General features: G+C 41.0%; 1 protein-coding gene across 1 annotated transcript; it reads left to right on the top strand.

Moving 5' to 3' along the window:
* Nucleotides 1-6,302: 6,302 nt before the first annotated feature.
* Nucleotides 6,303-13,084, top strand: dbt (dihydrolipoamide branched chain transacylase E2). The gene is made up of 11 exons (XM_004067657.4): nt 6,303-6,433; nt 8,768-8,900; nt 9,026-9,101; nt 9,220-9,401; nt 9,475-9,602; nt 9,713-9,968; nt 10,041-10,207; nt 10,281-10,358; nt 10,443-10,634; nt 10,710-10,781; nt 11,488-13,084. The coding sequence occupies exons 1-11, from the start codon at nt 6,389-6,391 to the stop codon at nt 11,653-11,655; spliced, it is 1,497 nt and encodes a 498-aa protein (XP_004067705.1). The 5' UTR covers nt 6,303-6,388; the 3' UTR covers nt 11,656-13,084.
* The last annotated feature ends 14 nt before the right edge of the window (nt 13,085-13,098 follow it).

Here is a 13,098-nt window from a genome sequence, read left to right as displayed (position 1 = left end):
TAAGTTCTGTGTTCTTGTTTTCTAAAATGCACATGATTTTTAAACTGTAGATTCGGACAGCACTACAAAATGGCGACCGCACTATATAGTGCACTATATAGGGTTTAGGGCGGTAATTCGGACACAGCCAACATGTTCTAAAAACAGGCGAAAGTCTGGGTCAATGTGGGCAGAAATGAAATGACAAACTTTAGACCAGAGAGTAGTGGAAAAGGGACATGACCAAAATAAATGTACAGCATCTTCAGGGTGTTCTTGACAAAAAGAGCGGGTTAGATCAATATCTTCTTTGAACCTTTGCAGATAGAGTTTGGATGGGTAGAATATATGGATTAGTGTAAATGAGATTTCTTTCACTTTATTGGTTAAAAGTATTTTGCTGGTAGATTCCAGATCTTTTTCCATTCCAATTGGTAAACTAAATGATTCCAATAAGAAACTACAAAGGGAATGGATACATCTTTCTGAAAGAGTGAGCGTATACAGAGATTTGTGTTACATGAAGAAGAAAAACAAATTGGGCCTATTTCTATTTTAGTTGGGTATATTGGTAATAGAGTTGGACTCTGCAATGATGAGCTTTTGAGTAACGTAGTTGTATACACAGGAATTGCTTTCAAAACAATGTTAAACTCCGTTTGAGGGATTTTGATGCTATATTTGACACAGAGTTCTTCATGTGACATTAAAGATCAGTTTGAGTCAAACAGCTGATTAACCAAAAGGATGTTTTGAGTAAACTAAGATGGATAAAATAAAGATTTATGTCTATATGTAATGTTTTTGTTGTTCCATATGTCATATCTGTGTGGAGAAAAATTGAGTTTGGAAATGAGTGACCAGGAAAGTAGCATTTGTTTATGGAAGTAGGAAAGTTTTATTGGGATCTTTTGTACAAATAAAATATTTATTTATGCCTCCTAATTTGGAGAAAATGTAATTTGATAAGAAATTCTAGATTGAAGTTGGACTCCTAATAAAATGTCTTAGCCAATTTATTTTAAAGGAAGTCTTGAAAGTTAAGACCATCCTTATCATAAGTCTTCATTACAGCAGTTTTTTTTATATAATGTTTTTTGTTCCTCCAAATAAAATTAAATAGCATTTTGTCAATGGTTTTCAGAAGTTTAAATAGGTAGTGGGCGTCACCATTTAGTTGCGCAACCCGTGGACAAACAAAACAAACCTGCAATGTGAAATTGTTTTTTGTTTAAATCACTCAAATGGCATGTGGCTACACTAACGTTTAATTTGTTTTAACCAAAGATGGATCTGTAAATATGAAAAAAAAAATTTTTTTAGAACGAATAAAATGTAGCTGGAAAAGTAAAGGGCACTGGTTTTGACTGGTATTTGTATTTTCTATAAATACATTTAGTAGAAATCATTACTATAAACCAGATCAATGTTGTGTCCATTTCTCGCAGTAAAAGCAATTAAAAAGAATCAAACGTCAGTATAATTAATCAAAATAGCGAATTTCCCCAAAACAAACGTTACTTCGGCAGTCAAGACTTATGTGTAGTCACGTGGTCAAGTCCTGTAAATTGTGAAATAAAGTTTAGTCAATCAACCGTTTTAGTGAGGTATTATGCTCTGGTTTGTGAAATCTATATGCATTTCTCTTTTGAAGAGCTGTTTTCGAATCAAAAAGGAATAATCATTTGACACATTAATAACCGCAAAAGACACCGCAGCTTCCTTCCAGTCGACGGTAGTATCCTTAGCTACCGCCATAGCAACATAAAAACGTTCCGTTGATACTATTTTGTTGAGGGACCTTAAGGAATGTACGTTTGAAAAAAATATATATAGGTAGCGAATACAAACGGAAGCTACATAATGTATATTTCTCGCTATAAAATGCATCAAAAGAAAGTGTTTATAAATCTGAAAAAAAAACTTGAGGCTTACAATTTGTGACAGTTGTATACAATTATGACAAGTATAGAAAAATAGAAAAATGTAAACGACATGTACAAACAACAAATGCAAGATAAATAAAAAGATTAGAACAATAATACAGACAAAATACAACTTAAAAAAAGATATTTAAATAAATAAATAAATAAATATTTTGGGGTCCTTCCTGCTAGGAAACCTGTCAGTCACGGGACCCACAGAAATGAACAGGAAAAAAATACGTAGGTGTTGTCGTAAAATAAATACGTTTTGCCCTGTGGACAAATGTACGTGTAAACGTTTCTTTATTACGATTCAGAGCCCGAAAAAAAAGTTTGACAGAGCGAAAAAAGCAAACTACAAACTGCATTTTTATGAATGCCTTCTGGCAGGAAATGGTATATTTCTCACTAGAAATGTTGTCAAAATAAAGATTAGTCCTCAAAATGTCTTGTTTTTTCGGATGTTCCACTGAAAAATGAGGGAGCATCCGCCTGCAACACTCTGACGTTGTAGCACTAACCACTGCGCCACCACACACTTTTTTTCAATGAGTGATGAGCCTAGTACGGAATACTCAGTATGTAAAGTTATGACTGAAAATACAAGTCACTTTATAGTGTATTTGTTCATCCACGAGCTCAGTTCCCTCCTTTATTCTAAATGTGTTAAATTTTGGGGTTTGCATCCTGACTGCACAGTTTTGAACATGACTTTACTGTGGGCGGCAGCATGTGTGCATGGATCTCTGCTCTCATTGGTTGCATGTTTGTTTGCAGTTGCCATAGTAACAGGTCAAGCATTGTAGTCAGGGACAGTTTTTTTCCACACAAACTTTTTATAGGTTTTCCCTTTATTCGAACAATTAATGATAGTTGATTCTGACCCTCAGTTTCTGTCTGGAGCTGCTGATGTCATTTTTCTGCTCCTGTTCCTCGGTCTTGATCATTAATGTTAAGTCAATGAGTGATCTTGATACAAAAGTGGACAGATTTAAGGCAGCCAGCCGGGGTAAGCCGCACCGAGAGGAACTCCCTACAGGCAAAATGAGTAGACAGACGCCCAGGTCTCGCTGGGCCATCAGATGGGGAGAATGGGCGAGGGCACAATTACACGCGCATCCACTTATGCTGGAGTCATCTCCTGGATCTCCATCACACAGTACCCAGAAGCACAGCCCCGGAGCAAAGGCGCTCCAACTGAGCGACCAGATCATCTCACCACTGAGTGGCTGTCACAAGCAACAACCTGTTCTGACTTCCCAGAAACCTGGAAGTTCAGCACAGAGGCTGAGTGGGGTGGAAAACCTGGGTCTACCTTCCCAGTGGACCTACCTAGGTACAAACCGGTGGACTCTGGTCCACATGCACAGCACCACTGTTTGAAACTTACTGTGAAATCAAACTTGGATATGGTTTATCAGACCAAAGAAACCAGCCTAAATAAGCCCTCATTTAGATGTCAGACTTAAGCAGTCAGGAACAGGAAACATTGCTGGGTTCAATTTTTATTACATTATCTAAACCCTTATTTGATTCACAATTGTACAAGAAGCAAAGTGCAATAATTGGAAGAATGCAATGTGATTTGAAAATAATAGGACATTTTCTTTTGATGCAACAATGATAGGATTCTTCAGCTTTAACATGCATGGGATAAGTGATTTTTGTGCGCAGTGGAAACACTCCATCTGCTGACTTTTTGCTAGTTCTCCGACACAAAGCATGAGGCAGAAAAACTTTCAACAAATCCACTCACTGAATGAGCTGCAGGATTATCACCAACTACTGTAAAAACTGTTCATTTGACTATTTTGCCCAAACTATCATCTTCAAGTGTTTTCAAATCTTTCAGAAGGAGCTCCAACACCTTTGGATAGCAGTACTTGATAACATCTTCTGTTTTTCAAGGAATTGGTAGATGGAAGTTAGAGTGGGTCTCAAGGTGGCAGGAATGTCAGCAAGCACGCAGTAGATGGCGGAAACTTCTTGTGAGTTGTCGACAAGAGGATTGCAAACTTCAAAAATCACGGACATAAAAAAATTAGGGGTAGCTTAAGTTCATCTCTAAAAAAAACAGTTTTCTTTCAGAAAGGATTCATCCCAGGGTGATCTGTATTCACCAGAGGGATTTTTCTTCTCTGCATTATTGTGTTATGAATGTTTTCATTATTCACAAAGCAGGATGGACTGGGATTAAGACTGCACCGTCTTAAAGAGAGCAGCCATGTTTTTGCAACGTTCTCAGGGTCATTTCCTTCATGATCGAAGCAGATTCTGATCCAAGAAGAAAGGGAATTTTCCCCATGCATGTGTAAGACATTGAAAATCCATTGGTCAATGCCTAAACGTACGAACCTGTTTGGAAACTGTGAGCATGAATTTGTCATTTTTTCTCTCCATGGACCCTGTGGAGTCTATACAGCGACAATCCGAATATTGAATTGTGTGATGCCCTTTCAAATCCGAAGGTTGAAACGTTTAGATGAGGAGAATTGAGTCTTTTAGAAGTGATCCACAATCATGATAAGTAACACAATAGTCTACAACGAAAGGAAAACTTCAAAGATATTTTTTACAAATGACATGACACAATTAAGCATCCCCGAAAACAATGACTAAAGCATTTCATTTAATAAGAATTTATACTTACTATTACAGCAGCCAAAGGCAACGCTCTGGGCTACGTTTAAGGGCCCAGTGAGCAAGTGGTGCAGATGAAAAGGAATTTGATGTCATCACACATTTGCAAACTGTTTAAAAATCTGGTGAAACAAAGTTTTTGAAAATGTTCCATGCATTCTGTCAAAAGAACAGGCAGACGGATGGATCCAAATGCAGCAGGTTTATTAGCTCAGGAGGTTTATTAGCTCGGCTAAAAGTCCACAAAGCTAAATCAGGGTCAGGCAGGCGGGGGTCAATAACAGACAAAAGATCATCAAAGGAGAGACAGGATGGTCAGGATCCAGGCGAGAGTCGGGGCAGGCCGCAGGCAAACAGAGTCTGAAACAGGGTCAGGAGACAGAAGATCCCGTCCAGATTTAACTCTCGGTAATGAGAGTTAAATGGCAATAACAATACATTGCATTGAGTGAGGCTCAGTGCAGTGCCTCAGTATGCTGTGGTTGATGAATGAATGAGAGTCAGGTGTACTAAGAACTGTGGAGATGGTTCCCCGCTGGTAACCAGAGGGGGAGACAAATCTCTGACTTCTGACACATTCATGTCAAGATCAATATTGAAATTTGAATATGATGTAATCGATTTCATAAAGTGAAAATCTCCTTGACATGAGCATTTTGCTGAGTTCTTAAGTTATTTTTTCCTCAGACACAGTTTGTGTTTGTCAACATACCTTACATGTTTCGGCGGAGTCACTTCCGCCTTCGTCAGAACCGATTTGTTCCGTCAAAACATTAAAGGTATGTTGACAAACACAAACCGTGTCTGAGGAAAAAATAACTTAAGAACTTAGTTAACTTTGTAGACACAATAAACTTTACTGAATTATGAGCGTTTTGCCATTACTATTATGTGTGAACTGTGTTCTGAAACGTTTTATGTTTTTTTTAATATATTTTTTTGTCAAAAATTGGTCCAACGCAATGCATTGTCGAAGTGTCCTTGGGCAAGACACTGAACCCCACCTTGCCTCTGGTGGTAGGCGGGCGCCTGTGTTTGGCAGCGGAGCTGCCACCAGTGTGTGAATGTGTGAGTGAATGTGTGTGTGACTGGGTGAATGGGTCTGTGACTGTAAAGCGCTTTGTCCTTGTAGGAAGAAAGGCGCTATATAAGTATACGCCATACGCTATTTACCATTGTGGTCTATATTTGCCAATCTAGTTAGCATCGATGCACACTGGTTTTTCGCAGAGACTTCTGGCAAATTTCTAGGGCACTAGGTTTTGGAATTGTAGATTCGGACAGCACTACAAAATGGCGAACGCACAATTTAGAGCACAATGTAGTGAGTAGTGAAGGAACTCAGACATAACCTTGGTGTTCATGTTTGGAAGCCATATTTTTTTTTTTTTTTACTGTGTTGGGGTGTGGGGCTTGTACTTTACTAATTCTGGTACTGGGGAGTTATAATAATTACCTCCCTTTTTGATTGTAATTTTGTTTGCCCTGCTTTGATTTGTGGTTAATCATGTATTTATGTAAGTGTTTTACATTTTCAAACATATTTTTATTATCTTTTTGGCTTCAATATTGTTTTGGTTAAGCTACTGCGTGTTGGCTGGCCAAAGAGAGGGAATTTATGGAATTTAGTAAACATCGTATTGGCGTTTTGATTCATTTCAGTGTGGCTCCTAACGCAAGAACTTTTCGTTGTGGTTCTTATCAGCGTTTCACTTTATGTTGTTCCCCCCTTAGCCATCGGGGGCGCTCCTACCCCATCCTGCCTAAAAATGGTGGAACGTGAGGAGAAGAAGAAAGGCTGCACGGTGATTGGCTGCTCGTAGGGGCGTGCACACGCAGCAAAGATGGCAGCGGTGACCCGGGGCTCCTATATTTTCGTCTCGCGTTTGGTGAGGAGAACTTCATTTCGGTGCGCGCGCTTGCTTCTTGCACCCCTTTAAACTGCGGTACCTGCAGGCTAATTGCTAACTGTCCGCGCGGGTCAGAATCTGAATTTGTCCAGGCTAATGGTCTGTTAAGGGCCAGTTTCGGCTATCAGGTGATTCTGACCCGGTCCAAGTCACAAGCCCGTGGTGCGTCATTATGCGAGGTAGCTTTAGAGCAGACCTTTTTTGTAAAACCAGGTGGAACCAGATCTTAATTCGTGTTTGGGTCTGCCAAAGGTGCACGGAGCATGCGCAGTAATCACCTGCGGAGCTCAGCTCAAGTAATACTTGCTTTATGCCAAGTTTGTGTTAAATCTCTAAAAGACAATAAAAGTCCTGGAATGAGGGATTGACACGTGCATTTTATAAAATCTTTATAGAAAAAACAACTCCTTTTTGAAGTAATTTTAAGAGGCTTCGGAAATCAGTATATTATCCCACACTCTTGATAAGGTGTCATAAAACTTGTCCCTAAACCAGTAAAAGATAGATCATTATGTATAGAGAACTGCAGACCAATAAGTCTGTTAAACAATGAATGATTCCAAAATATTTGCACTTATATTTGCTAAAAGATTGTAACCTGGTCACTGACGATAAAGCCCGGTAGGGGTGAGTTATACTGAGGATTTGGGCATCAATCCGGTACCAAATGATTACAGGGCTACTATCGCACATGTTGATACCAAAACTGATACTTTTTCTTGAAATGATGTATAGAATAATTTAGAAAATACATTTTTTTGTTAATTAAGTGTATAATTAAACACAATAAAGAGACTTCCGGCAAATAAAAATGTTCAATAACTAATTACAACAATCTGAACTGAACATACATGAAAAATAGAACATTTATATTAATGTCATATACAATAATAAGAATAAGAATAAGAAAACTAACTAGTTCAAAATAAAGGAAAACAGAATGTAACAAAACAACATCATAAACCTACATTAAAAAATAATGCTATTAATAAAATCGGACAAAACTCTGATTTTATCTGAAGGAAAATGACTCACTACTTTAGAAATAATATTTTGTGTAACATCAAAAAGCTTGGAGGAACTAACTTTTGAAACTTTAAATAACTCCTTTAAAGTAAAATGATTGAATAACCCTTTGAAAGGAGAAAATAATATTTGGAACACTTTTCCTAACTATATTTTCAACATGATGGGAGGACTCTGTGATTATAAAATTGAAAAATTACCAACTAAACTTTCTAATTTCTATAAACAAACTCTGCTTGCCTGGAAATTCATTTATAAACATAATTTTTCTCCAAAGGCCAGTTTTGTTTGGAATAACCAAGATTTTCAATATAAGTAAAATCCCCCTTTCCCCAGATGGTATTAGAACAATTTACTTTGGATGAGACGACTTTTCAATTCTTGTGAATATTTATTATCATGAAGAATTTCTTTTAAAATTTGGCTTCCCAGTTTCACCTAAATTATATACAACAGTATTTGATGCAACACCAACCAAACTATTAATAATCCATTCATCAGATTTACTATCTTTTTGGATGAGGTGGATATTTGTATTGGATCAGTTTCCAACAAATAAGAAATCTTTAACATCTGGAACCACACCTGCAAGTAGATTTTACCGAAACTCCAAAGTTATGGATATAAAGTGGAATAAATTCTGGCTCATTGGTAACAAATACAGTTAAATAACAAAATAAAAGAAATATCCTTTAAATCACTACATTGCATATATTCTGTTAAACATTTTTTTGGTATATTTATTCTGGATATGAACCAGTTGTGTACATTTTGTGGATCACGAGAGAAAAAAATTGTCATTTGTTTGTAAAATGTAGAAACACAAAAATGTTCTGGATCCATGTTGGCAACTCCGTTAGTCGCAAAACTGGAAAAACATTCAAGCTTTTAGAAAAGGACATCATTTTTGGACTGTTATTATGACATCCTGGACCTGCACTTTAATTTTTAAACACAACAGATTTTGTTTTGGGAGCAATTTCAAATTTATATAAGGAAATTGTTAAACTTCAAACTTAATTTTGAGCACTTTTTGCATGAATTAATGCAATATGGTAATATTGTCAAACGAATAAAAAAAAGGCAATTTTAAGAAATGTAATTTTTGCAAAGGTACCGTTTTTTTTTCCATATTGTTACTTATTTTTGATAATGTGATGGTTCTGTACCATGGCTGGATATCAGGTCTGTATGCATTGATACATATTTTTTCTCCCTCCCCCTTGGCATTCACACTTTTGTTGTACCTGTTGTTTATAAATAAAGTTTTCTGCTCTGTGCCCCCAGCTAAGTCGGCACCTCTGCCGTTGGACCGTTCGGCAGCAGACCCTCCGGTGTGGCAGAGCTTTACAGCCACTCACCGTTAAATGCAGCAGAGAGTCGCAGGTATTCTCTCTCCGTGGGCTACACGCTGCCTCAGGTGAGCCCAAGACCTGCAGCTGTCACCCGTCTATCATGTAGTAGATGGAGTTACCATGGCAACCCACAGCCTCCATGTTAAACCTTGATTAAGAAGTCACTGATGATGTCACTGTGCTCTTGTAGCATGTTGTGGGCCCGTCGTCCAGTTCAAACTCTCTGACATTGGAGAAGGCATCATGGAAGTGACAGTGAAGGAGTGGTATGTGAACAGCAGGCCGGCTGTGATTGGCCGAGTTTCGTCCTTCAGGAGGGTTTCAGACCTGAATGGTACTGGTTCTGTCGGACTGTTCTGACGCCGCCTTTTTTGCCCGCTGCAGGTACGTAAAGGAGGGGGACAAAGTATCCCAATTTGACAGCATCTGTGAGGTCCAAAGCGACAAAGCGTCGGTCACCATCACCAGCCGCTACGACGGCGTCATCAAGAAACTCTACTATGACGTGGACGCCACCGCGCTCGTCGGCAAACCTTTGGTGGACATCGAAACGGAGTCGAGCTCAGGTGAGACACTCGGTGGCGCTCTGATCCAGGTCTGCTCCAGAGCCCCTGGCTGACATGCGGCTGCTTCCGGCAGAGGTGATCCAAGAGGAAGACGTGGTGGAGACCCCCGCCATGGCTCGGGAGGAGCACACCCACCAGGAGATCAAAGGCCACAAGACCCAGGCCACGCCTGCCGTCAGGCGCCTTGCCATTGAGAACAATGTGAGTTGGTGTGCGTTCATATTTTTCCCTGTTGGTTGGTGGTCGTTTCCTCACAGTCTTGTTCCAGCTTCTTCCATTTCTCCTGACCAGGTTTTGCTGATGTTTCTCAGATCAAACTCAGTGAGGTGGTGGGAACTGGGAAAGACGGACGCATTTTGAAGGAAGACATCATGAATTTCCTGGCAAAACAGACTGGCGCCATCCTGCCTCCAGCCCCAGTCCAGGAGATCCAGACTCCAGGCCCTTCCCCACCCTCCGCCGCTGCCCCCGCTGGCAGGCCCACCAGCCCATCGACGGTTGTCAAAGCCCCGCCTCCCAGAACCACACCAGTTTTTACAGGAAAGGATGTGACCGAGCCAGTCAAAGGTGAGATTAGCTGTAGTAGCTGGTAGTCTGTGGCGCCCTGCAGGCTCATGGGGCGTCTACATGCATTCACAGGTTTCCACAAGGCCATGGTGAAGACGATGACGGCGGCGCTTAAGATCCCTCACTTTGGCTACTGTGACGAGGTGGACCTGAGCCGCCTGGTGGCTCTCAGAACCGAGCTGAAGCCCATTGCAGAGAGCCGTGGCGTCAAACTGAGCTACATGCCCTTCTTCATCAAGGTGAGGTCAAAAAGCATGCACAAGTGGTCAGGAGGGGAGTTTGAGTGCTAATGGCGTGCTCTCGTGGGCTCAGGCCGCCTCCCTCGGGCTCCTGCATTTCCCGATCCTGAACGCCTCAGTGGATGAAGACTGCCAGAACATCACCTACCGGGTAAGACTGCAGCCTGGACTTTTGTAACCCGAGCGGTCTGTTGGAGGCGAGCTCAGGTGTTCACGGGGCTGTCCTTGGTGGCAGGCGTCTCACAACATCGGCCTGGCGATGGACACCAGCCAGGGCCTGCTGGTTCCAAACGTGAAGAACGTCCAGCTGCTCAGCGTCTTCGAGATCGCTCAGGAGCTGAACCGGCTGCAGGCGCTGGGAGCCGCAGGTCAGCTGGGCACCGCCCACCTGAGTGGAGGCACCTTCACGCTCTCCAACATCGGATCGGTCAGTCACACAGCAGCACCGAGAAGTGGGGCGGGTCTCAGAACCTTTTTGACTGAGTCTGTTTATCTGTGCCAGATTGGAGGGACGTACGCTAAACCGGTCATTCTGCCTCCGGAAGTGGCCATCGGAGCTCTGGGAAAAATCCAGGTGAGTGCTAGAACTTTCTAGAACCGTCAATTCTCTCACATTGTTAGTTAATAAACTGAAGGCGGCCATGGTTCCACTCAAGATTTTTGCCCATTTTTCCAGCTGAATTCTGATAAAAGATGTCATCTTTGACTTAACACAGGGAGTATTTTATTTTGAAATGAACGTTTAGGTGCTTCTGTCAAAACTAAAAAGTTAAAAATATTTTTATTAAAAAAGGCAACACTGTTATAATTCAATTATTATAAATATTGAAAAGCTACATTTAATAAAGTAATGGCATAATGGTAACAAAAATGGTTTTTAACAGTGAAGAAGGACTTGAGGACTCTTGCCGGGTTTTGGTCTGTCAGAAACTGACCCAAACTGCTCTTTTAGCCTTAAAGCTTGCAGACCCCAGGACTAGAGGAGGTTCATGGATGTAGAGAAGGACATGCAGTGGTTGGTGTGAGTGAGGAGTGGGTTAGGAGACCTCTGAAGAGGAGCAAAGCTTCATCTGAATTTGTTTCCGGGTTGAATCCTGGCTGGATCCTTCCTGTGTGAAGTTGACACGTTCTCCCCATGAATTGAGTTGCTGTCTAAATTGTCCTTTAGGTGTGAATGTGTGAACATCGCTTTCGCCTGACAGTAGCTGAGATGGGCTCCAGCATCCCCAATTTGCTGATGACCTGCTGTTTTAACAGTTCTGACTCTGTTCTGTGTTCAGGTTCTGCCCCGGTTTGGTGCCGGCAATCAGGTGGTCCGTGCACATATCATGAACGTCAGCTGGTCCGCAGATCACCGGGTCATTGACGGCGCCACCATGTGTCGTTTCTCCAACCTGTGGCGGGAGTACCTGGAGAACCCGGCGGCTATGGTCCTGGACCTAAAATAATTTCCCATCAGCCTTGGCAAACATGCCACGCCACACTAAAGCCCCGCCCTTGTCTTCTCACTTCCTGGCCTTCATGTTCACTTTTCTTCCTTGTTGCCTTTGAGCCAGGGGCTTGGGCGGTGATCTACCTTTCAGTTGCGGTCGCCATGGTGACCAGACATTCTCACCGAACGGGGACTGTTGGAACTGGGCCTCATCTGGACTTTTGGGTTCCAGTGGTTTTTACAGTTGGATTTGATGCTTTTATGAGCTGAAAGTTTGGATCTAGCAGAACCAGAAACCCACACACTCCTAAAAAGTCCAAATGATTTGAACCGGTTCCTGTTTTAAGAAGCTTCTTTCCCAAAAGAAGCTTGCTCCTGCAGAACCTCTGCAGCCTTCAGACCAGAACCTGCTCTACAGAAGAATCCCTCTGATCCAGTCTGTTGAGGTCAGCTGACCCTCCAGACACGCCCAATCTGGACAGAACCACAGCTAAACCTTCTGAAGAACTTGTGCAGCTGTTTTCCGTTACGACTGTTCTTGGTTTTTGTTTTCTGAAGAGCTGTTACAATGAAATTCCTATGAAAGTCCTGCAGACTGTCTGTCTTCACCAGACAACTAGGACCTGGACCAGGCCAGAACCATGACCTTAAACGGTCCCTAAAGTATTTTTTAAAAATTACTAATAACAATTGAATGGATCTCTACACAAACAATGCAAATTTACCTAATCAAATCCATGAAATTACTTTTCTTTATGGCAATTTAACTTCAGTTTTCCTTGTTATTTATTGTAAGAATTCAGTTTTACTGTCAGAAATTGATGACTATTTCTGACGAGTCATTAAGAATTTTGACAGTGATAGCCCCCCTGTGAAATGTGAATCTCTGGCCTGAACGATGAACCAAAAAAAGGCCAGACCCATAAACTGACAGTTCCTGACCACAAAGCTGTTGATCTGAACCGTGAACTGAAGCAGATCTGAATCTGGAACGGTTACAGACTCAAGTTTCTCTGGTTCCACCAAACCTTAAGTTGTGATATAAACTGGCACCAGCTCAGTCATCGGACCTGAAACACAGATAATGTCGTCTCTGACAACCTCAGATGATACTTGTTGCCATGGCAATGACAAATCTTACCCCAATGGAGCTGATGTGTTTGTACTGTTTTTTTTCTCCATAAAGTAAAAAAAATTAAAAATATTCTATTTCCTTTGGTTTATGAAATACTAACACCTGAGCGATAGAAAAACATTGCAGTCTTGGAGGGAGTACATGCTTTTTCCCAGCACCTTTAATTCTACAACCCTTTGGAATAGAAAGTCAAGCTTGAGCTTTCTTCAGTCAGCGACAAGAACCACCTGCAAATGAACATATTTTTATGATTATTAGTTTTGTTTTGTTTGTGTTTCAGTAAATGTAATAAAATACATTTATAGAGCGACTTTGTTTTTCTTC

Source organism: Oryzias latipes, chromosome 4 (assembly GCF_002234675.1).
Source record: "Oryzias latipes chromosome 4, ASM223467v1".
Lineage (NCBI taxonomy): Eukaryota > Metazoa > Chordata > Actinopteri > Beloniformes > Adrianichthyidae > Oryzias > Oryzias latipes.
Note: the sequence above shows the minus strand (reverse complement) of the source record. Positions and strands in the feature narration are given on the sequence as shown.

Bases quoted from the DNA above. Each gene is read 5' to 3' on its own strand.
- dbt (XM_004067657.4), top strand. From the start codon at position 6,389: ATGGCAGCGGTGACCCGGGGCTCCTATATTTTCGTCTCGCGTTTG. The intron at 6,434-8,767 runs GTGAGGAGAACT...CTGTGCCCCCAG, and splicing joins ATATTTTCGTCTCGCGTTTG to CTAAGTCGGCACCTCTGCCG. The intron at 9,969-10,040 runs GTGAGATTAGCT...ATGCATTCACAG, and splicing joins TGTGACCGAGCCAGTCAAAG to GTTTCCACAAGGCCATGGTG.